Source organism: Leptopilina heterotoma, unplaced genomic scaffold (genome assembly GCF_015476425.1).
Source record: "Leptopilina heterotoma isolate Lh14 unplaced genomic scaffold, ASM1547642v1 Lhet_105, whole genome shotgun sequence".
NCBI classification, from domain to species: domain Eukaryota; kingdom Metazoa; phylum Arthropoda; class Insecta; order Hymenoptera; family Figitidae; genus Leptopilina; species Leptopilina heterotoma.
This window is the reverse complement of record NW_025110819.1, coordinates 387,850-415,129: the sequence shown is the minus strand read 5'-3', so window position 1 is coordinate 415,129 and position 27,280 is coordinate 387,850. Positions and strand designations below refer to the sequence as shown.

Sequence of the window (27,280 nt, the reverse complement as noted above, 5' to 3'; positions counted from 1 at the left end):
CTTTTTCAAAATCTACTATTTTAATAAAATTTTCCGAAAAAAATTCATTTACAATTTTTTTAATAAATTATTTTGCAATTATTCAAGTATTTTTATAAATTTTTAAGTATTATAAAATTTGTATTATTATAAAACATGAAGAAATCGATCACTCCGAGTCTTCGACTCGGAGCAATCTGTATCTTCATGTTTTATAACAATACTTTTATAAATTGTTTAATTTCAAAAAGGTTTGAATTTGAAATTTTTGAAAATCTTAATTCCTATGAAAAAATAATAATATTTAAATATTTATTAAAGAAAAAGGTACTGATGTTTTTTTTGAATAATTTTGTAATTAAAGAAATTCGTAAATAAATGTAACTGAAAATTTTTTTGAGTAAAATTTTTTCCTTTATTTTCTAAAAATTAAAAAATTTTTATTTTCAAGTAATTGACAAATAGAATTTATAAACATTTTTTTCCTTTATTTTAAAAAAACTTTGGATTTTATTAAAAAAATTGTAATTAAGAAATAGAAATGATGTAAATTATTTCCTTATGAAAATTGAAAATTTTCTACAAAAATATTAAGAAACGGGAATGTGTAATGTTTTTTTCCCAAAATAAAAGAATGAGTTTGTGAACAATATTATAATTGAGAAACAGAAAATATGCAAAATAGTTTTTATTTCTTAATCTTAATTTTTTTTTTAACAATTTTCTAACTTTTATCAAAATTATGGAATTTTATAAATTTTAGGAAAATGAATATTAGAAATCACAACTTTTTAGAAAAACTTTTTTTAGAAGTAAAAATTTGTTAGAAAAACGTTTTTTAGAAATCAGATTTTATTAGAAATCGCTTTTTTTTTGGACAAAAAGGATTAGAAAATATTTTTTAGAAAAAGTGATCACCTACCCAATTTTTAAGTAGTGAAACCCCGTTATGGTCAGACATTTTTAATCTATAAATTTTGAGTAGTAAATTATATTTTTTAGATAAAGTGATCACCTACCCAATTTTTTAAGTAGGGTAGCCCCGTTATGGTCAGACATTTTTAATCTATAAATTTTGAGTAGTAAATTATAATTTTAGTCAGACATTTAAATTTTTGAATTCTCAGTAGTAAATACTGCTTTTAGTCAGGCGCCTTCAGAATCCTTTAAAAATAGTAAAGTACAATTTTAATCAATCATTCGAAATTAACAATTCTTTACTTATTAATGATCATTAGTTTTGAATATTCCTGGAAGTAGTATAACTTTAATTTAGTCAGACAGTTAATATTTTGAATTCTCATTTGTAAACGGCACTTTGGTGAGTTAGTTTAATAATCCGTTTTGTAAGTAGTAAAGAAAGTTCCGGTCAGACATTTAAAATTTATAATTTTCAGTAGTAAATAACGCGTTTAGTCAGACACTTTAAATATCATTTTTTCAGTAACAAAGTCCGGTCTTGGTCAGACATTCAAAATTTCGAATTTTCAGTAGTAGAGATTAGTAATAGCAAGACATTAAAATTATAAAAATAAAATTTTTTTTATAAATAAAAATAAGAAAAAAATGTCATGCATCACTATAATTTAAATGTAGACAGTGAAAAATCCACACAATCTTCAACAATTTTACATCTCGTGAATATTTCATATATGTTCCGCTCGTATATCTCCCCTAACTAACACCCCTATCTTAATTTAATGATCTCAGGAGATTTTAAACCTACATTACGATTGGCTATTTTCTTTATTTATTTATGTAGATAAAATTGAAGTAGGCAAATAAATATCTCTCTCTCTCTCTCTCTTTCTCTAAGGTTAGTTGCTTTTTTCTCCTCGAGGGAATACAACTGTTTTAGAAATCAAAGTTACAATTTAATCGAGTTGATAAAAATTTCTATCCTCCGGCGTTTTTCCTTTTATTCTTTTACAATCGAACAATTTCTCAAGAGTTGCATTTGACACAATTCTAAATTGTATAAATTCCTTGACATAACGTTTCGATTTAAAAATGAATTTTTCAAAACTTATTTCTGAAAATTTATTTTTTTCCTTCTTTGATATTTTTTTTTATAATTTGTGTAATTTTTTTGTAACATTTGTTACATTTCGCATATTTTATTTATAGTAAAATGTTACTCAGTATAATTTATTTTTAGTTTTATTATTAGTTTTATTTTCAGTAAAATTTATTTTTAGTTTTACTTTTAGAAAAATTTATTTTTAGTTTTATTTTTAATAAAATTTATTTTTAGTATAATTTATATTTGGTATAATTATCTAAGTAATAGTTAAAAATATTAAAAGAATTTTTAAAAAATTCCAAATGACAGAAAATGAATAATTTGGAATAAATATTTAATGCTTATAATAATTAACCTAATTTTGAATTTAGTAAAATTTTTAGTTCGTTGAGAGAAAAGGAGAGGGAAAGAAGTTTTTTTTTATTACAGAACATTGGAATAAGAGAGTATGTTCTCGCTTCGGGGCCATTTAATCTAAAAGTGGAGATAAATGTCGATCACTTTAGAATTTCAAAAGAATGGTTATAAACGCAACGCATGGAAATGAAAATTCTTTTTTCCCATGAGGTTTCAAACCTAATAAGCGATCGTTTCACATTCAGGTTATTAATGAAGTTTTTCCGATTGGCTGCGCTCTACACTCGCCAACCCGGAGAATTCGATTTTCGTTAAACTGGCACGGTTCGTCGATCCATGTCAATTTTTTTTTAAGTCCATGCTAGTGATTTTAAAGCAATTCAAATTAAAAGTCCGAACAACGATGAAAGGCACATGAATTCTAAATAAACTCAACTGGACACATTCCTTACTTTTAACGATTCCTTTATTTTTACTCTTATTTTCATAAATTCAATAATCGAAAATATTGTCTCTGTTAAACATTCTTACGTATATTTTTAGTAAAAAATTTCCTAAGTATTAATTAATAATTAAATTCAATGATAATTGTTTGATTGAAGTTGACTTTTACCACTGAGAAGTAGAATTTTCGATTGTCTGACCATAATGGAAGTTTACTACTGAAAATCGTTTTTTAATTACTTGAGGAAATTTTTAATAGAAAAAGGATGATTAAAATTGACCTTTTCCACTGAGAACAATAATTATTAATTTTCTGATCATAACAGAGCTTTACTACTGAAAATAATTTTTTAATTACTAGAGGAAATTTTTGGTAGGAACAGTCTGATCAATATTGACCTTTACTACTGAAAACTACATATTTCAATTGTCTGACCAAAACATAACTTTTCTACTGAAAATCATTTTTCCTTTACTAGAGAAAATTTGAATCCAAACAATCTGATCAATATATTGACCTTTACTACTGAAAAATACTAATTTTCATTGTCTGACAGTAAATGAAGTTTACTACTGAAAATTTAATTTCTTTATCGCAGAGAAAATTTGAATTGATAGTCTGATGGAAATTTCGTGTCAATTTTGTTAAATTATCCATCCATTTATCAAACAATATGAAAAGAGTCGTTGAAAAAAGAAACAAATGAGTCTCAATTTGACTGAAATTTAAAAAAATAAATTTAGTTTCCCCAAGATTCAAGTCGATTATGAGAAAAATGACAAATTTTGCGTGGAAAAATATGCATAACCTGGAAAATTCGTTCATGCCCCAAGAGTTATCTGCCGCATTCGTTTTCTTTTTCGATTAAAATGCAAGACAGTTTGATCGAGTGAAGTGTTATCTTTCCCCAACGCAGTTTTCGTACAGCCTGAGGAAGTTTTTTTTTTTGGTTAGGGGGGAAAGAGGGGGGGATCCTTTATTTGACAATAATCGACTTTTCTTATATTTTTTTTTCTCTAAAATAATAAAACTTGCTCTCTTCAACTAAAAATTGAGTGCATTATATTATTCATTCAATTATAATAAATAAAATGTATCGATGGTAAAAGGCATGTGCTGAATTTAAATTTTTATAAAATATGATAAAATAAATGTTTAATTTTTTTAAGCCCAAAAGCCAAAAGCCATTTTAAAATTGAAATAAATAAATAAAAAAATTGTCATAATTTATTTTTTTCTGTCTTAAATAAGAAATTTTTCCATAAATAATTAAAGATTAACTCTCAAGATGCAGTGCTTTAAAGTTAAGCACAAATGTTTGATTGAAATTGAGTCAAACTTTACTATGATGTATAGTCAAAGTGCTTTTATTAGTTAAGTCCGATTAAGCTGAGCTTGCTTTACTTTGGAAACTTTTAAATATAAAAGTTAAATATTTGCATTTAAAATATCTAATATTCAAAGTGTCTAAAGGGGAAAATATTTTTTATTCATTAAGAACAAGGTAATAAAATAAATTCTCTAAACTGTGGACAAGAAAAATTGTAACTAATACTTTTATTTTCTGTTTTAAAAAAATTTACCTTTTTTTAAGAAGATTTTTATAAATTAATAATTTTTTTCCTCTAGAAAATGTAAAAAAAAAACTTTTAAGGCTCTGTAATAAATATAACAATTTTTATTAATTTTAATAGAAAATTTTTCCAGGCGATAAAAAAATGTTACGTACATCAAGAATGAAGTTGACCTTTACTACTGAAAAATACGAAATTTAATTGTCTGATCGTAAAAGAGTTTTACTACTAAAAATTGGTTTTTATTTTCTAGAATACAGGATTATTAATTAATTTAATACAGAATTTAATTAGAGATTATCTGACATTTATCCGACTAATGTTGACCTTTACTACTGAAAAATGTAAATTTTAATTGTCTGACCATAACAGAGTTGTACTACTGAAAATCGTTTTCGCTTCACTAATCACTAGGAATAGTTGTAATTGAAAGTGTCTGACCAATATTGACTTCTACTACTGAAAGATGCAATTTTTTATTGACTGACCGAAGCAGAACGATGCTACTGAAAATCTATTTTCTTCTAATGAGAAAATTTCAATTAAACCTGTCTGGACATAGTTGACCTTTACTACTGAAAACTTGAAACTTAATTGTCTGACAGGAACTAAATTTTACTACTTAAAAATGATGAAACATAACTGTCTGACTGTGGTTGATCTTTACTACTTAAAATATTATCCTTTATATTGTCTGACCACAAATGGGCTTTTCTACTTAAAATACAAAAAATACTTTCAAGTAACTATATTTTTAAAAGTAGTTGGAATAAAAAAACAAAAACATACAATAATTAATGATTGTTTGGTAATAATAATTTATAAATCAAAAATTATGTTACCTTTCCTAAAATGAAAGAGCGAGAGTAACAATTATTTATTACTAATAATTTATTAATTATATAGTTTTTTATCATTAATTTATTAATTACAATTTATTATTATTATCAATTAATAAATTAAATTCTTCTAACAATACCTTTATTTTTTGGTCATTTATTAGTTATTAATTATTAATTAATTATTAATTAAAATTTATTATCAATAATTTATATAAATTATAAATAAAAAATTACGTTACGTTTCCTGAAAGGAAATATATATATAATAGAGAGAGAGAGAGAGTAACAATCGTAAGAAAAAAAATCGACAAAACTTGAGGGACGTTTCTATATAAAAACATAAGGATGAAATCTCATGTTCGGTTTTGTTGAAGGAGAAATGACACACATGTGAACTTTTTTTTTCCAACCCTCGAAACTACAAGAGTTTATTTTTCTCTCCCCATTGCAACGTTTCTCACGTGAGATTTAGATGAAATAAATGTGCCAGAGGGGGGATTCAAGAAAACGAGGTCGATCGAAAGAAAACACTTGTCCTCTTATGTATACTCAAACGTCACTCTTTTTCTTCCTATATACTCATATTTTCAAAACTGATCAATCGCAAGTCATTCAGTAAACCTTTTCCTTTTTTTCCTATTAAAAACATACACACAAGAAACTATTTTCTCCTTACGAGCAATTTTCGTAAAAAGGAATTTACACAATTTCTGTTTCAAAAACAATCCTTTCTCTTTCTTATAAAAATAGATTTTTTTTTATTTATAATCTAACCATATTTATTATTTAATATGGTTTACTGTTTAATATTTATATTATTTAATATGATTAATATTTTAATTAATATTATTAATTAATATTATTAATATTTGAACTATTATTTAATATCTTATTCTCAATAATAATAATATTCAAATAAATAAATAAGTTTGAGAAATGATTTTAATGTTTTTTCACCATGAAGAAAATATTTTCTATTTTAAATATAAAAGGAAATAATAAAAAAATTTCAACTTCTTTAAATTTGGAATAATATAGAGATTTAATTTGGCTTATTTCTTTTTTAAAAGGAAAAAATTAATTTCAGTTAACAAGTTCATTTGAATTTAACCTAATATTTAAAAAAAATGCCAAGTCACCCGAGAATTTAAATCACCGAGAGAATGCCCACTGAAATTGTACAGGTGTGGAATAAAAACGATTCATCATGAAAAAAAAACACTCGAGTCTTATGGGATTATTAACAAAAAAAATAATAAAATTTCATTATTTATCGAACTTTTTAAAAGACTTATATAATTACTAATTTACCCAACTCGCGTATAAACTTTTATGAAAATAATAAAAACTTTATGTCAAGTGTTCCATTTCAAATACTAGAATAATGTCTGAAAACTTTTTTTTTTGAAATTAAATATATTAAATTCTGACGAAAAGAGTTGAAAAAAATTCCACTTTGAAATAAAAACGTCAAAAAAAAAAAAAAAACTTGAAAACTAAAATTTGAAAATTGAATTTGTCAATAGAACAAGAAAAAGTTTAAAGAACGTGAATTTGAAGAAAAGTCACTTTTTTCTCTCTCTCTCTTTCTCTAAGAACTAGTGTCACTTTCTTTTTGAAGTCTTGAAAAAGAAATTGATTTCATTCAGTATGGAATTTTTCAATTTTGTCAAAAAAAAAGGAAAAAAAAATTCGCACACTTTTATTAGACGAATAAAATAGGACCAAAAAAAAATGTAACTCTCATTGGAATTCTCTTTCTGTTCAAATGCAGGACTCTTTCATCGTCGTCAAGTATGTCATAGATAGTAGTTTACGTCCTGCAGACTTTGAGAATTCTCACCAAGCGAACGCGATTCCCTTTACGAGTGACCTGCACTTGGCAAAAGATCAATTTCACCAACATAACGAGCACATCGTTTCCTTTCCCTCGAACTTAGAAAAGTGCATTCTTCTCTCCTGCCCTTTTCTCTCAAAAAAAAAAGAAAAAAAGAAGAAAAACGAGAGTTACGATGATTGAAACAACTCATTCTCTCCTTTTTTTTTGCTCCTTCTCTTCTTTGTATTTCTTTTCCACACCCCAAAAAACACTAAAACTCGAAAACGCCTTCATCAGGAACCGTCAAAAGACCCACGTTTTTCACATACATATAAGAAAAAAGGAACTTTTTTCGAAAAGAATAGAAAAGAAAAGAAAAGTTAAAAAATAACCGTAAAAATTTAAATAAGATGTGAAAAGTTATACGAGATTGGAAAGAGCACTATATATGTGTGAAGAGTTGAGGGGAAATTGTGTGCCTTGAGGTAAAAAATGTTGAGAATGGTCAGGCGTATGAGAAAAAAAAGGGGAGAAAGTAGATTATATAGGAAAGGAGATAATAAAAGAGAGTCACAAATTTCCATTTCCAGATGTTAGTATATTTTTTGAATTTATAGTCATTTTTTTCTGCAAAAAAAGATTTCTAATCCAACACTTGAAAACAGTCGTAAAAAAAAGTTGTAATTGAGAAAAAATATTGTCGACTTCTTTTATGTCAACTTATGGAATGATGTACTGTTTCTAACTTACTTTTAATTTATTTAATCTTTTTTGATCATTATATTTTATATATATTATATTTCAATTTATAAGAATGTATTTAAAATTAAATATAACAGGATGAAAATGAGTTTAATGCAAGCGAAAAATATTTTTAATTTTTTACTAATAAAAATTTTATTTTCAGAATGTCTGACCACAAATTGAATATTCTACTTAAAAAAAGAATTTATTTGTCTGATTAAAAAGGTTTTTTGCAGCTTACAGTAAAAATTCTACTGTTTGACCATGAATGACTTTTGCTACTTAAATTTTAATCTAAAAAGGTCTGACTGTGGTTTGATTTTACTACTAAATAATAAAGTATTAATTCTAATTTTTTGTTTTTACTACTTAAACGTGGCGAAATTAAAAGATAAAAGTCCGATGTCTGACCAAAACTGATCTTTACTACTGAAAACGTAAAACGTTAAAATATCTGACAGGAGGTAAATTTTATTACTTGGAAAGAATGGCAGTCAATTAAGAAGACTGTGATGGATCTTTATTACTAAAAATTTAATTATTTTTTATAATTGACCACAAGTAAAATATTCTAATGAAAAAAAAGAATAATTAATTTGTCTAAATAAAAATTAATTAAAAAATTTTATGTAAAATTCAATTTCCCAATTTATTATATAAATGTTGAAGCAGAATTTATTATTTGTGCTAAAAATTAAAATTTCAGAATGTCTGACCATTACTGATTTCTACTGCTTGGAAATCAAAAATTAAAGTCTGATTATCGATATTTTGTACTACTTTAAGTAAAAAAATTAATGAGTCTGTCAGAATATAAATTTATACTACTTAAAAGTGACAGAATGAAAAGATAAAAGTCAAAAGTCTGACGAAAACTGATCTTTACTACTGAAAACGTAAAAAATTTAATTACTTGCCAAGGAACAAATTTTACAACTTGAAAATAGAAGAAGATAATTAAAATGACCTCGGTTGATCTTTACTACTTAAAATTTTAATTTATAATGTGTCTGACCAAAAAGTTGGCTACTCTACTGAAAAAAGAATAATTCTTTTTTTTTAATTAAAATTCTTTTTTACTAATAGATTCAAAAAAATTTATTCCTTACAATTCATGAATTTTACAACATGAAAATTTCAATTTCAGTCTGACAATGACTGTATTTTTCTACTCGAAATTAAAAAGAATTGTTAAGAACAATTAAAAGTCTGATTAGAAATCTTTAAAATAAGCCTGATTCTGGTTTTTTTTACTAGAGAAACTTTTATTTAAAAGTCTGATTAAAGTTGACCTCTACTACTGAGAAATACAAATTTTACTTGTCTGACAAAAGCTATATTTTACTACTTAAAAATGACGGAATGCAGCTATCGAGACATGGTTGATCTGTACCTACTACTTAAAATTTTAATCTTTAATTTGTCTGACTAAAAATAGACTATTCTACTTAAAAATAAAAAATAGGAAAATTAATACAATTCGACAGAATCTTGTAATTAACAAGTCTAATTATTGTTTTTCAATTAGATAAAATAATTATTAAAACAGTGTTATTAATATTTTAGTGGAAAATAGTGTTTCCAAATTTTAGAAAAATCGTATTTTCTTGAATTTCAGAGAAAAATTTCAATTTTTCGAATTTTCGATTTAACTGAAGTAAAATATTTTATTCTAAATAAAATATTTAGATAAAATATTTTAATTCAAATAAAATATTTAAGGAAAATATTTTAATTTAAATAAAATATGGAAGGGAAATATTTTCATTTAAATAAAATATTCAAGAAAAATATTTCATTTTATAAAGAAATATTTTATTTAGAATAACCTAAAAAGTAAAGTAAATAAAATATGTTTTGAAAAAATTTTATTCAAATGAAAATTTTAGTTCTAACAAACGAAGGGAAAAATTTTTCAACATTCAATTTGTCATCTAAACATCAACATTGTAAAGAAACAAAATTTCTAATTAAATTTAATAATCAAAATTTTAATTTTAATTGTTTTTCTTGCCCTTTCCAAAAGTACTAAAAGCGTCAATCTAGGTCAGTTGAAGAAGAAATCAAGTCTCCTGAATGAATAATTCACGAAACTAACTTCGTTAAAAACAAAAGTAACAGAAAGAACTTGCTAAAATCATTAAGTAATTCGAAAAGAAAAATACTTAAATAAAAAAACAGATTAACAATAGATAAAAAGAAATACCAACACCCTCTACTTGAAAAAATACAGTTTACTTTTCTCAAAAAAAAAAAACGAAAAACTAGAAAGGACGGTTCAAATTTTTTTCCTTCAAGATAAACTAAACGTCATGAGTAAAAATATTTTCCCTCTGTTATTACTTTTTTTTTTAGGAAAAATATTTTCTGTGAAAATAGAAGCTGGTTATAAGACTGAAATGTAAAGTTATGTTTATTTTCCTATTTCTTTTGCTTTTAAGGTTGAGAAGTGTATATCGCGCGTGGAATATACTTGTAAATACGCGAATGTTTTGTGGAATGTAAATACAAAACAAAAAAAGAAGATGAAGAAAAAACAACCAAATGAAAAGTTTCTTTCAGTAAAAAAAAATAAAATTCTCTTTTTTTTCACTTGTCTTTTGAAAAAATCTGGGAAAAATTTTTTTTTTATCCGAAAATATAACTCTACTTTAGAAGCAAACAACACTGACGTGGCAGTTTATCTCCACGCGTAAGCGAGAAAGTAATGTGATAAGCGATATTCTATAGGAACTTTTGTGTGAAATGCGCGAGCGAAGACGGATGTGGAAAATGACAAAAAATACTTTTCTCACTGCGGGGGTCATTAATTACGCATTTAAAGGAGTAGCCCCTCCCTCTCTCCCCCTCCCTTTCTCTCTCTCTCTCTCTCTCTCTTTTCCACACTAAATGTGTGGTACTGTTCTTCGCCAGAGTTCTCATTCATAAATCATGATGTGCAGCTGCAGTGTCGACAGAAAACTCTAGACTTTTCTCCGAGAAATCAACTTAACCATTGCCCTACTTTTTTTTTATTTAATTCCCCTTTTCCTGACACATTAAGTCAAGATGTGTCTCTCAAAAGTTTAATAAGTATTAAATTTTTTAATTTGGACTAAAGAAGAATTAATTTTTGAAGTAGTAGAATTTTGTAGAATTTTGGTGTTATTTTTTACAATAAATGAAATTTTAGCTCATTAAATTTTTTTATAACTATAAAACATGAACATATCGATAACTCCGAGTCTTCGACTCGAAGTGATCGATTACTTCGTATTTTATAATAATTAAAGATGACTAAGTAATAAAATCATTATTTTATATTATAAAAATATTATACTTCTTCAAAATTATTTTCACAGGAAAAAAAAAGTCTGACTCCGTTTACACCTTAAATTCAGCCCATGTATTTCACATAAGTCTGTCCTTGTTTAATGGGGCTGACTCCGTTTACACCTTAAATTCAGCCTCGAAAACAGGCTAAAAGTAAAACTTTTTTTTTAGTGTGTTCATTATTTCAATTCAATTATTATTTTCAAAAAATTTTAACTACAATTTGTATCAATTAATTTTAATAATTTTTGAAAAAGTTCTTTGGCAATTTTCAAATCCATTTGTTTACAATATTCAATTTCACGAAATTTCAATTATTCCTAAATTCTTTAATTAAATGCATATTATAAAATAAAACCTTCAAATAATATAAAAGAAAATTCAATTAAACTTTTTCAAAACAATTAATTTCAAAATTCAATTATTTCTAAAAATTTACGCTATGTTGCTTTTAATATTCAATTATAATCTAAAATTTTAACTGAAATTCATTTTTATGAAATAAAAATCAATTTTTATTAGAAAACTCTACAAGAATTTAATTATTTAAATAGAAAAGTAAATAATTTATTGAATAATTGAATGTTTCTTAAAATTCAATTCTCACAAAGAATTTTATTAACAAATTTTTAAATAATTGAATTCTTTTGTCGAATTTTATTAAAACTTGCATGAACATAATTTATTTTTCCAAGGAATTCAATTATAATTGTATAAAAAATAATTAAAACGCTGTAATCAATTTTATTATTAGTAAAAATAATTGAATCCTTAACCCCTTAACAGTCCATGGCCCATATATGGCCACGAAAAGTCGTGCCACCTTTGCGTCTGTGGCCATATATGGCCATCTCAAAAAAAAAATACTAAACATGATTTGATTTTAGTAGCGAAGTACATACTACTGTTTTTGGGGTCGCTGAATCCGAATCTGAAGTCAGATTTAAAAAATTCAAAATGGCGGACCCAAAATGTTGACTTCGAAAAATAAAAAAATTTCAAATTCGCTTTAAACTCGTTACTTGGGGGGTTTTCGGGGTCTCTGATTACAAATATGATGTCAGATTTTTAAAATTCAAAATGGCGGATCCAATATGGCGGATAATTTCAAGATTGATGCGATTCGATTAAAATTCGTTTCTCGGGGGTTTTTGGGGTCGCTGAATTTGAATTTGATGTTCGTTTTACAAAATTCAAAATGTTGGATCCAATATGGCGGATAATTTCAAAATTTATGCGTTTTGATCGAAATTCCGTTCCCGGGGTTTTTTGGGGTCGCTGAATTCGAATTTGATGTTCGTTTTTCTAAATGCTAAATTTTGGATTCAATATGTCGATCAAATTTTTTGAATGTTGACAAATTTGTCTAAAATGTTTACTCAGGGGTTTTTGAGGTAACTTCATATTTTTTTCGCATCAATCTTGAAATCATCCGCCATATTGGATCCGCCATTTTGAATTTTGAAAATCTGACATCATATTTGTAATTAGAGACCCCGAAAACCCCCGAGTAACGAGTTTTAAGGGAAACTGAAAAAAAATTTTTTTTTGAAGTCGACATTTTGGGTCCGCCATTTTGAATTTTTTAAATCTGACTTCAGATTTGGATTCAGCGACCTCGAAAACCCCCGAGAAATGAATTTCCCTTAAAACGCTTTAATTTTAAAATTATCCACCATATTTGGTCGCCATATTGGATCCGCCATTTTGAATTTTCAAAAATTAACCTCAAATTCGAATTCAGCGACCCCAAAAACCTTATATATGATTAAATCATATTTTTTTGTAAACTTTTTTTTCGGACCGTTTTTGGACCACAAGCGATTTTCAACTAGACTGCGAAGGGGTTAAGAAGAATTTTATTACTCTTGAAAATAATTGAACTTCTGCAATAATTTGTAACTTCTCTAAAATTAAATTTTTTTCTAGTGTTTTCAACTAAAATTCTTCAATAATTCCATTATTTTTAATAATTTTCAAAAAAGTTCTTTGAGAATTTTCAAATTCATTTCTTTACAATTCAATTTTACAAAATTTCAATTATTTGGAAATTCTGCAATTAAATATGAATTGAAGAATAAAAACTTGAAATAATTTCAATAAACATCTTATAAAACTTTTAAAAAAAATTTATTCTACAGAATTGTTTGTCAAAAATATGAAAAATTAAGAATTTCAATGATTTTAATTTGAAACTTTTTGAAAATTTAATTATTTCTACAAATCCACGTTATAATGCTTTTAATATTTAATTATAACCTAAAATTTTATCTGAAATTCATTTTTAAAACCATTTTTATTAGTAAATTCTACGAGAATTCAATTATTTAAATACAAAAATGAGTTATTTAGAAATTTCATGTTTCTTGAAATTAAATTCTTAATAAGAAATTTCATCAACAAATTTGTAAATAATTGAATTCTTTTGACAAATTTTAATGAAATTATTCAGAATAATTACATTTTTCGAGGAATTTGACTAAAATTGCATTAAAAATAATTGAAATTCTGCAATGAGTTTTATTATTTATGAAAATCATTGAATTTCTAAAAGAATTTTATTATTTATAAAAATAATTGAATCCCTGTTGAAATGTTATTATTTATGAAAATAATTGAATTATTGCGAAGAAATTTATAAAAAGAAATTTGTAATTAATTGAATTCCTGTAAAAATTTTTATTATTTATGAAAATAATTGATCGTTTGCGTAGAATTTTATTTAAATTTTTTTTAATAATGGAATTCTTTTCGAAAAATTTATTGAAATAGTAGATATTGAAAATCATTGAATTTTAGAAAACTTTTGAAAATAATTGAAATTTTGACAAGAATTTGATTAAAATTTTGTAAAATAATTTAATATCAGAGAAGAACTTTATTATTTATAAAGAGAATTGAAATTTTGACGAAAACTTTTTTCAAATTTTTTAACACAATTGAATTTAGTAACTATGTTACTAAGTTAATTAGTAAGTTAGTAACTAAGTTAATAACTAACTTACTACTTACTATTCTCCCTAGAGAAGCTAAATTCGTTGAATTTTTGTAAATCGTTGACTTTTGTGTTATATTTAAAATAATATTTCATTCATAGTTAAAAATAACACCAAAATATAGATTATTTTCATCCTTTCTGGTGTTAATTTAATCATGGAGGGATTAAACTGTTTGCAGATTATTTTAATCCATTCTGGTGTTATTTTAACACCTTACGTTTTACTGTGTAATTATTTAATTTTCGAAAAATTTTAACTTTAAGTAATTTAAAGTAGAATTGATTTTTATCTCTGAAAATTGAAAAATTAGAGTGTCTGACCATTGTTGGGTTCTATTACTTAAGAATCGTGAATACAAGAGTCTGATTATTGATGTTTTGTACTACTGAAATTTGGAGAATTTTTAAAGTTAAAGTTGAATTTAGTTTTTCTACTGAAAATTTAAATGTTAGAATGTCTGACAATTACTGACTTGTACTACTTAAGAATCTAGAATTTAAATGTTTGATTATTTATGTTTTGTATTACTTAAAGTTACAAACTGTTAAAGTTAAAGCAGAATTGATTTTTACTACTTAAAAAATACAATGGAAAAATGTCTGACAATTACTGACTTGTACTACTTTAGAATTGAGAATTTTAAAGTCTTCACTGTATTTTGTACTACTTAAATTGGAGAATTGTTGAAGTTAAAGCAAAATTGATTTTTACTAGTTAAACTTTCACTATTCAATATGTCTGACCAAAAATAGACTATTCTACTTGAAAAATGAATAATTAATTTATCTGATTAAAAATATTTTTAAAAGTTACAGTAAAAATTTTATTGTTCTAACTTTAATAACTTTTGGTATACAATATTTTAATTTAAAGCTCTGACTGTGACTCATATTTATTTTAAAAACCGTCAAAAGCCAGAAGTCTGGCTAAAACTGGTCTTTACTACTAAAAACGTAAAATGTTTAAATGCCTAATAGAAGAAATATTTTACTACTTGAAAATAAGAAAAATTAGTTTTTTTAATAAATGAAAAAGTCAAGATATTAAAACAGAAAAAGAAATAAAAAATATTTATAAAAATCCCTTTTTAAAAAAAACATTTTTTATTGACTATTTGATGAGCAAGTTGCAAGTGAAAAAGAATGTTTCAGTCATGACGCAAAGTAGAAAAATCTGTATATACTTTATGAGATATTTTTTCCCTCTTGAAAACAATATGACTAATTTACAAAAAACAAAAAAATAGATGAATTTTTAAAAACAGGGAAGAATAGTTTTATTACTAAAATTATAAAAATACAATTTTCATAAATTATCTTCTTAGAAAAAATTTTACAATTTTCGTTTTGTTATTAATAATTTTGAAAGAATCATAAATATTTGCTTTCTTATTAAACATTTATTTTTATACTATATTATTAAAATTATTCTAATATTCACACATTTTTGTTATTTAATTAAAAATATTTTTCTCCTGTTTTAATAAAGAAGAAAAAAGAACAAAAAGAAATTTTTTTAATAAATTAAAAAAAAATTGTTTACAAGAAAGATGGAGAATTAAACTTGAAATAGTTTAAAAATTGTTTAGCAAAAAGAAATTAAAATACTCATAGAAATTTTAGTGTATAGAAATTGTAAACATGAGAAAAGTTGGAAAATGTGGATGAAAAAGGAAAAAAGAAAAAAAAAAGTAACAATAGTTATATCAAAACGTTTGTCTGGCTATAGAGGGGCTTTTACTACTGAACCTGAAGAAACTCTGGGGAATAATTCCATCTCACGGAATACATGAGTCCTTCAAATGAAATGTCTCAACGAGTTAAATACATTTCACAATTTATTTTTTAATTTAATACACATACTATTTTTTACTTTAGTAAATACAATTTATTAATTTAATAAATACTATATTTTTCTCTCCACAATATTAGTAGAAAAATGACATTTCAGAAAGACCGATATATTCCAAATAAAATTCAATCTAAAAATATTGACCAATTGTTTTGTATTGAAAAATAATTGTATTCTATTCACGTCTGAGTTATCATGTCGAACAAATGTTTTACTTGTTTTTCTTTTTTCTTTTTGAAAAAAAAAAATTTTTTTTCCTCGTTTGTAATGAAAAAAAGAAGAGTAAAATTATGTTCTTCGAACGAATATTTCTCTTATTTTATTTTTGCAATTTAACGTTTTAATCCGAAACATTCATTTTTTTTTAAACTCTGCTTCACATTTTTTTTTATTATTTCATTAAAAATTGCTTTCAAACGAATTGGATTATTGAAAATTACTTTTTCAATTTTTTTTTTACAATATACAGGGGGCGGGAGAAAGGAGAAATTATTTATTATCTGGAAAAAAATTCATAATGTTCATCTAGACAAATGAAAGTCTTCAAAACTATTATTTTTTCAATTCTTGTTTATTTTTTTATTGCAAACAAAGAAGAAATTATTTATTATCTTGAAAGAAAGAAAATATTAATCTTGACAAATAAAAAATAATTTTAAAATTACAAAGAACTTTAATTATTCAATAAAAAAAAGTATATTCATATTTTAAATAACTACTGAAACAAATTGAAATTAAATGATAAATTAAATTATCATTATATAGAAAATAAAAAATTCACCAATATTATTATTTACACTTAAGAATTTAATTTCATTAAAAAAAATTTGTTTCCTACAAATATTTTGCTTTATTAATGACTAAATTTAATGAAAATTAAAATTTAAATTTAATTAATGTAAATTTAGAGAAAGATATTTATTTTATTTAAATATTTTTGAAATTAAATTTGATGATATGTACCGAATTTCTGCTACTTAATTAATTAACGCAATTAAAAATTACAAATACTGTATTTTCCTCGTTTCTCATATCACGAACTAATTTTTTTAATATAATTTAATATATATTATTTATGAATAAATGTTGATAAAATACAGATAGAGTATAAAAATTAAAGTCTAGTGGGAAAAAATTTTAATTTTTAATTTTTAAATATAAATTATTTAATAAGTATATAATTTTTTTCCAGAAAACGCAATTTGAAAGCATAAAATCAACTTAAGAGTCAGAAAAATAATCTTTTTCCATATTTACTTGTTAATTAGACAACATATGTAATTATCAAGTAAATATTGACATAAATATGTGTATATAAATATACCCTAAAAAAACACTCTTATATATAAAGCGCAGGGAATTTCACCAAAATTTCGTATCCATTAATTGTGTAAATATTAAATTCACAATCTCTAAAATTTCTTTTACAGAAATATTTACAAAATAAACATTTATGTACTTGGGAAAAAATATAAAAATAAATTTCAAGTTCTATTTTTATCTAATTTAATTAATTACATTCTTATCATTTTTTAAAATCATCGTGGTTTATATTTTTTTACTAAAAAGGAAACTAACAAAATGTTACTACCCAACTATGATATTGATCATTACTACTTAAAAAGAATTGTAGTAAGTCTAATCTTTTTTTTTGTAATTTTTTTTCTGTTATGTACCAAGAAATTGTTTACCATTTATTTTCTTAATATTATTTTCTAATTTTTTTCCATTAAAAAATAATTCTTATTTTTGAAAATATTTTCTATTTTGTGTTTATGTAATCAAGGGTATAACCCGTTAAACTTGTAATAAATAAATAAATAAATAAAAATAAATAAATAAAAAATCAAATATATATATATATATATATATATATATATATATATATATATATATATATATATATATATATTTTAATAGAAAATAAAAAAGATATATGTTAATTGAAAATTACTTAAAATCTTTTGTAAATTAATTTTCGAGGTAATAATGATTGTAAAAAAGCTGTTAATACAATGTCAAGATTTATGGTATAAATTTTATTTTTCAAAAAATTTACGATTAATTTTAATGTATAAGTATATAAAAAATAAATGTGAGAAGCGTGTTTAAAATTGAAAAGAGTCAGTTTATTATTGTCAAACTAGTAATAAAAATGTCCAAATGTTCAAAAGTGGATATACTTCTCTATACATAAATATATAAAACGTTCACGTTTCGTTAGCTATTTATGCTCTATAATGCTCACGTCTGCTTTTCGGAATAGAAATTTTTTTTTCTCCTTTCTTTTAACGTAAATAAATTTTTATCATCATTTATAACCATCAGTTTTATTTTTCTTTTTAACGGAGTACAAACTTTTGATGCAATACATTTATTATTATAAATATATTTTTTCACTAGAGAATATTGTAATTAAAGCACTCTAATCAAAGTTGACCTTAACTGCTGAAAAATACAAAAATTTAATTAGTCTAAGAGTAACTAAACTTTTCTTCATAAAAATAAGGAAATGTTATTTCATATCCAACAATCATTGATCTTTACTACTTAAAATTTCATTTTATAATATGTCTGACCAGAAATAAGTTACTCTACCTAAAAAAGGAATTCTGACCACAGCAAAAACTTACTACAAAATATCGTTTTTTATTTAATAGAGAAAATTCTAATCGGAACAGTCCTATCAAAGCTGACCTTTACTACTGAAAAATAAAATTTTGAATTGTTCGTCAGTAAAGAAAATTTATTATTGAAATCATTGATGCAATGAATTATTTTTAATTTTCTGCGTCAGGTCAGGGAATTCAGGAAAAAGTCAGGGATTTTTTTAGTAAAAATAAAAAAAAAATTCTTCTCCGAAATTTAATTATATTTTCAAAAATTTTTTCAATTCAATGATTTTAATTATCTACTATATTAAGAAAATTTTCCAAAAGAATTAAATTATTTAAAAAAAAACCTAATAAAATTCTAAGCAAACATTTAATTAATTACATGAATAATTAAAATTTCACAGTAATTAAATTACAATCTGTTTTTCAGCTTTTTCCTTAAATTTTTACAAAAACCAACAACTATTCCTTTGGAAACTTTTCTGTACCACGAAAATTAAAAAAGTTATCATCTTTCTCCACAAAACCCAAAAAATTCAGATTTTTTTGCACTGAAAATTTCAAACATTAATATCTTTGTAAATTTTTGCTAAAATCTGATTTTATGCTTTTTTCCTTAAATTCAGTATAAAAACCAACAGCTCTTCCTTTAGACACTTTTCTGTAGAACAAAAATTAAAAAAGTTATCACCTTTTCAAACGAAAAACCTAAAATTCAGATTTTTTTGCGTTGAAAATTTCAAACTCTAGTATCTTTGTCAAATGTTACTAAAATCTGTTTTTCTGCTTTTTTCTGCTTTTTTCTGTGTAGAACGAAAATTAAAAAAGTTATCACCTTTTTCCACAAAAAAACCTGAAATTCAGATTCAATTTTTACAAACACTTAATTATTCAATAAATTATTTGTTTTTGATTTTAAATAATTGAATTTTCGAAGAAATTTTATTAAATATTTGGTTAAAAAATGCATTTACGAAAAATTGATTTATTATTTATTAAAATTAAAATAATTGAATTTTTGCGATTAATTTTATTTCAATTTTGAAAATATAAGTGAATTCTTTTGAGAAATTCTACTACTTGTAAAAATAATTGAATTCTTGCGAAGGATTTTATTAAGATTATTTAAAATAATAACGTTTTTTTTGAAAAGTTTTATTATAATCTAGAAAAAAAATATTGTTGATGATCTAATTATTTTTAGAGTGAATCAGATAATATTCTTTCGACTGAGGGAAAAAGTCAAAATTTTGTCTGGAAATGAGGGAAAAACAAAATTAAATACGTGTGGGAACCTTGTTTAGTCCAAAAAAAATTTGATAACTTTTTACCATTACTTTTAATTACTCAGAAAAATTTTATTTTGGATTTTTAACAAAGTTATCAAATTGATGACAAAAATTTTGATCAATTTTTGATTTGATCAACATTTTTTATATCAATTCGTTGCAATTTGATACTATTAAGTTATAACAGTGATACTATTAACAAAATTTTAACAAAATTTTTTTTCAGAGAGCATTTAAATTCTGTCAGTCTGCTCACTGTTGACTTATACTACTGTAAAATAAAAATTTTAATTGCCTAAAGGTAATTGATGTTTACAACTAAAATTCCAATTTCCTTACGAGAAAAAATTTAAATTAAAACTGTCTTGTTAAAGTTGACCTATACTAGTAAAAACTAAAAAAAAATTTTTGTCTTACAGTAACTAACCTTTACTACTTAAAAACGATTGTCTGACAGAAGGTAAACTTTACTACTAAGATACGCCTTATTATCAATTCTAATTACAGTTTTTTTTAAAGAGAAATTTTTAATTAAAATAGTCTGATTAAAGTTGGCCTTTACTATTAAGAAACACCAATTTTTGTTTGTCTGACAGAAACTAAACTTTACTACTGAAGACGTTTAATCGTAACTGATTGAAAATTAATTATTGACTTTAACTAACAAAAATTTATATTTTAATTAAATTGTCTGACAACAACTAAAACTTATTAAAGCTTTTATACTTCAAAAGAGTTAATTAATATGTCTGACCAAAGGCACTTTTTACTACTGGGAAAAGAAATTATTCTCATTATTCTTAGTATTCTCAATATTATTATAATATTATAATATTTTTCTTTATGTTGTAACATAAAGAAAAATAATTATATTACTATAATTTTTTTTCTGAAAATTTTAATGCATTTACGTCTGAAAATTAACGTTTTTACTATTTAAAGTAACAGAGTTAATCAGTTTGGCAGTAACTTAATTTCACTATTTAAAAATTATAAAACTTAACGTTTTAACCTTAATTGATCTATACTACTTAAAATTCAATTCTTCAATTTGTCTGACCACAAATAGGCTATTCTACTTAAAAAATGTTATTTAATTTGTCTGACAAATAGTATTTATTACTACTAAATCTGAAGATGTTTTGTCCTACCATAAACGGTTTTTACTACTGAACATTTTAAAAGGCATAAATATCTGACCGAGATTGAGTTCTACTATTTAAATTATGAAAAATCTGAAAGTCTGATTACGATAATTTTATGTAATAGAATAAAATAAAAAATTATAAAATACATAAATATATTAAAAATTTAAAAATAGATACTTTGGTTTTTGAATAATAAATATGAATTTATTTATTTACTCGTTATATAAACCACTTTCTTATTGCATTACATTTAATAATTTCGAAATATAAATATAAAAAATGTATAATATATTCGTGTCATGACACATTTTTTTTTTTTGAATCATGCACCTTTAACTTTTCTGGTATAGAAATAACTCTCTGGAATTCTAATTGGCTACTTCGCCACACGATTCGATGCGGTTCGTTACTCTTCGTTATGTGTACTCTTTCTCCTTTTTACTTCCGTTTAATCGCAATCACTCTCGAAATTTTTTATCAAAAAAAAAAAAATCTTCTTTTTGTCAATATTGCACACTCTTTCTTCTATTTCCCCTTCTCCCAAAATTAAAAGAATTTAATCATTTATTTTCGCATCGTTATTTTAAACTTATCGAAATTCTTTTCTATTCTCTCTTCATTTCTTCTTTTTTGTAAAATAATTATTTTTGTAATTTTTGAATAAAATTTTCAATCATTTTTTAAGAATTTTTTTTCTACTTTCAAAAAAGACGTCAAAATAGAAAAAATGTAGAATTATTAAACAAAATTGTTTAACAGTTGTCGCTTGTTATAATCCTGGATGTATAGCGACTTTAAATTTAAAAAAAAAGTGAAGAAATTAAAAAAAAATTTTTAATTAAATTTAAAAAATCTTTTAAAAAAGAAATAAATAATTATTTATAAAAAATTGAGAAATTAAGTAAAAGAATTCCTAATTAACATCTTTATTATTATTATTATTATTAAAAGAAAGAGTGAAATGAATAAAATTCAAAATAGAAACTGCAAAATTAAAGAATAAAAGATATTAAATAGAAAAAAAATTTTTTTTTGAAAAGAAAGAGTGAAATGAATAAAAACAAAATAATAGAACACTAAATAAGGAAATAAAGATTTTTATTATGCAAGAAAGGAAAAAAAGAAGCTTGGAAAAATATTTTCTTTCGTATTTTTTCTTCTTTTCTTTCTTTTACATAATCTCAATATATGTATTTATGTTCACTTTGCTTATGTAAAAATATTATACTTGAATTGTTTGCGGAAAAACATATAAAATCGCATGAAAAGCATTCACTGAAGTATCAATTCGAATGACTCAGCACTTTTGTTATTTTTGCAATAATATTAATATTCGCGAAAAATCTTATGTGCCTGATGGCTTAAAGTAAGAGAAATTTCCATAAACGTGTTTGTGTGGGTGCAGTGATACTATCCTCATTTGACTTCCTAATACTTTTCACCGTCAAAAACACAAGGAGACTTCTCAAAAGGGCAAAAAATGAAGAAAAAGAAAAATAAGTGACAAAATTTAGCATTAAGTACTTCAACATACATATGACAAATTTTTCTTATAATCTTTTTATTTTCTTTTGATTTTTAATTTTTTAATTTTTATAAATTTAATAAATTTAATAAATTTAATAAATTTAATAATTTTAATAATTTTAGTATTTTTAATTTTACTTTAAATTTTAATTTTTAAATTCAAATTAAAATATATTGAAAATATAATACATAATGTTGTTGTAAAAGATAAAAAAGTTTAATTATTAGAATAATAAGTTTAAGTAAATATTTAAAAAATTGTATTTAAAAATATAAAAAGATTTAATTAACATTTTTAATTAACTTATAAAAAACAATTTAAAAAGTGAAAGCAAAAAATAAAAATTTCATTCTTCACTATTTCTTTTCAACTTATGTATATTGTTTATTAAAATAATTAACATTTTATCTCTAAACAATACAAGAGAATAAAAATTCAATTTTCAAAAATTGTTAATGTTATCTTAACAAAATTTGTTAAGATAAATTAGAAAATGAAATAATCAGAAAAGTATTTCATCACCACTTTGAAGTTACATTCATAAAGTCACGTACAATTTTATAATTATTATTTTTAACTTTTAAGATATGTAAAAAAAAATTTATCATATTTAATAATTTCTAAAATTGGATAAAAAATATAACATGAATTTATTATTTCGAAAAAATATTTTTTCTACAGAATGACAAAATGAAAGAAAGTATTTCATAATATAATCACATTGCAAATCAGAAATGGTCGCACCAATAATCGAACACACGAGAAATAAAAGTCCCTCTCCTATCTATATTCGATGCGTGTGAACAAGAATTTACAACACACTGGATTTAAACTCACAAATGTTTTATCATGATTGTCGCGCCTCTACAATCCCGTCACGAGAAATGGATTCAAAAAAAAAAAGAAAATTTACCATTTGTGCGATGAAGACAAGAAAAATGGCTTTTTTCCCTGAAATTCAAGGATTTTATGGTTGCCAAAAAAAAATATTTTACTCGAGTTATTTTTTAAATAAAATTATAATAAAATTTTTCTTTTTATTTTATTACATATTATTTATTATTATTATTATTATTATTATTATTATTATTATTATTATTATTATTATTATTATTATTATTATTATTATTATTATTAATATTATGTTAATGTTTACTATACAATATAATAGAATATAATTTTTCATTATTATTGTTTTACAAAACAATAATAACTCAAGAAAATAAAAATGTGCCGACAATAATTTTTATGTAAATAAATAATTATTATGTTGTTAATAAAAATAAATAAATACAAAGATTTGAGAAAGATTTTACTAAAATTATTATTTCGAGTATTAAATCATAGTTGGCATATATATATTGTCGTGTTTTACAGGTCATATGGGAGCGTTTTATTCAGATTATTTCAATTTAAGTTTGACCCCACAGTGCAAATGGAATGAAGTATTCTCAGTTGTCTAGTTTACATTTTACAATAATTAAACTTGTTTTCACATTTTCACATATATAGAAGAAAATTCTAGAAGTTATTTAATATATTTCACTATATGTCCCTTTGTGAAAATTAATATTTTCTTTTCTAATTAATACACAAATTCTTTATACATAGAAAGTTCTTACACGTTTGTAATTTTATTTTTTTCTGTACAGTCAAGACTGATTTTCGTTTAATTAATAAAATAATAATTAAAATTCATAATTTACAAAAAGTGTAATTTAATTTCATAATTTGTAAAATTATAATTAAAATTCGTAATTTATAAAATAATTCAAATTCATAATGTTATGAATTTATAAAATTAGTGAAATATATTTTTATAACAATTTCTCTTTTCAATGAGAAAATTATTTTATCATTTATAATTAAAATTTCTATTTTCATAAAATTATCATTCAAATTCATAATTTTATGATTCAATAAAATTACAGAAATATATATCTATAACAATTTTCCACTTCCAAATGGGAAAATTATTTTATCATTTGTAATTCAATTTTATTTTCTAATTACAATTCGCGCAAAGTTCGAGAGTTATTTGTTTCGAATAATTTTTCTTTTTAAGGGAAATAATTTTATTACAAAAATAACTCAAGTCCTTTCTCGACAGTGAATATAAAGAAATATGCAAATTTTCTTTTTTTCCAAAGCAAAAAACTATATATAGTTTCATCTATTGTTTTTTTTTTGTATTTTTTTTTTTTCATTAAGAATGGAAAATATGAAAAAAGGGGAAGTTTGCATTCATGGTGAATGGTTATGAAACGAACGTGTAAAGAATTAAAGACAAATGCACACCTGCACGCGTTTTAAATATAAAATTCAAACTACAATTTTTTTTTTAGTTCAATTTTAGAAATTGTGTCAAAAAAATTGTTTTTTTTATATTTTTATTTTTTATATTTATTTTTTTCTAATATTTCTATTTTTAATTTTTTAATTTTTTTTTGCATTTGTTTTATTTATTTATTTAGAATAAAAAGGTTTTCAAAATTCACTACTTTTTTTACATTATGCTACTATTTGGGTACTTTTTTTAGATTTTAGCTACTAAAAGCTACAATTTCTGCTTTTTTTAGAATTCCCACTACTTTAAATTCTCTAATACTAGAAGTCAAAAAATTATTCTCAAAAATTATAATCAAATTCTTCAAAACGGTTCAAATATTTTCAAAAAATATTTGAAACTCAATTATTTTCAATATTTAGTATTTTCATAAAATTTCGCAAAAGAATTCAATTATTTAAAAAAAATTAATAAAATTCAATTATTTTCATAAATAATAAAATTTCCACAGGAATTTAATTAATTTAGGATAGGATTTTCAAAACAATTTCGAAAAAATCAATTATTCAACAAAATTTATATACAATTTTTCACTATAATTCAATTATTGTCACAAATAATAACATTTCTCATGGAAATTCATATTTAAAAAAAAATTTTTTTGATAAAATTCTAAGCAAGAATTCAATTATTTTCATGAATAATAAAACTCATCGAAGAATTTCAATTATTTTTAATACTATTTTAAGTTAATTAATCGAAAAAATTCAATTATTTTCACGAATAAAGTTTTTGACCAGAATTCAATTATTTAATATAAAATTTTTATAATATTTATTATATTTCAAAAAAATTAATTATTTAAAACAATGTTTATGAAATTCTTATGAAGAATTCAAATATTTTCAAAAATAACAACATTTTTCACAGAAATTCAATTTATTATTTTTAAAGATTTTAATAACATTTTTTGCAATAATTCAATTATTTTCATAAATAATAACATTCCTCTCAGGAATTCAATTATTTTCAAATATTTTAATAAAGTTGTTCGAAAGAAATCAATTATTTGAAATACAATTTTTAATTAAATTTTTTTGAAATAATTAAATTATTCTTTTAGCTTTTAATAAAATTCTTCGAAAGAATTCCTATAATGTCAATAAATAACAACATTATTTCCGAAAATTCAATTATTTTCAGGCATTTTAATAAAATTCTTTGCAAAATTCAATTCTTTTCATGAATAACAATATTTATCACAAGAATTCAATTATTTTTAAAAATAATACATTTTTTCTTGAAAATTCAATTATTTTTCAAGAATTTAATAAAATGCCACACATACATTCAATTATTCTCAATAATATTAATAGAATTCTTTGTAAAATTTAATTATTTTAAAAAAATTTTTGCAATTCAATGAATTTCAATATCTACTATTTTCATAAAATTTTCAAACAAAATTCAATAATTTAAAAAAATTTTTGTAAAAATCTTCGTAAAAATTCAATTCTTTTCATGAATAATAAAAATTTCTTAGGAATTCAATTATTTAAATTAGAATTTGCATAAAATTAATTTGAAAAAAATTAATTTGTTTAAAAATTTTTATAAAATTCTTCGCAAAAATTAAATTATTTTTATAAGTAATTAAAATGTTTCATGAATAATAAAATTCGTCGCAGGAATTCAATTTATTAGCAGGTTAAGAAAGAAGAAAATATTTTTGACGAAAAATTAGGAAAAAGTCAGGAAGATTTTTTGTCTGTATAAAAATTATAATTTTTCGATTTATTTATTTTTTTTAATTTTTTATTTATTTGTTTTATTATTTAGTATCAAATTACTAAATTTTACATAATTACTAAATTTACTTGAAAATTGAGTTCAAATTCAAAAAGCAGATAATTAGAGAGGTACAATTTTTTCCCACGCATATATAATTATAATTTTGCGGTTTTTTTCTAAAAAAAAAAAGAGAAAAGAAGGGACAATAAATTTACTCACCATTGTTAAGTCAATATTTAAAGATTCTGAGGATAAAATGTCAATGTTTAAACGACCCATTTCACCATCAGTTTCCATTCATTGAATTCCAGATAGGAATATATATATAGACTACAGATGATGTATTATGATGATGTTAATTATGTTAATTATAATGGTGCACTTAGTCTATTTAAAAGATTATTGACTGCGGTTGGTTTGCGCTCAACTAAACATATACTGGCACTAGTCACTCTACATACTGTACCCTTCAACTACTTCTCATATATAGTCCCAATTAAATTCTCTCGCGCGCATCTCATAAATATATATCGACTCTTAAACAATACTATTAACGTGTAAAAGTAAAATCGAATATTCCGACACAAAAAAAAATTATATTTCTATATTTTTCCGCAATGGATCAACAAATTTTCAAAAAGAGTGGAAAATATTTCGCAATTTGCAAATTTTAAATT

The 27,280-nt window shown here is 22.8% G+C and overlaps 1 protein-coding gene across 1 annotated transcript in view; it reads right to left on the bottom strand.

The window, feature by feature from the left end:
* Positions 1-26,962, bottom strand: part of LOC122501731 (calmodulin-like protein 1) — a 114,441-nt gene extending 87,479 nt beyond the window's left edge. The window contains exon 1 of the mRNA XM_043611447.1: positions 26,823-26,962. Coding sequence (XP_043467382.1) covers positions 26,823-26,900 — 78 coding nt within the window. The 5' untranslated portion in view covers positions 26,901-26,962. The remainder of the gene's footprint in view (positions 1-26,822) is intronic.
* Between the last annotated feature and the right edge of the window lie 318 nt (positions 26,963-27,280).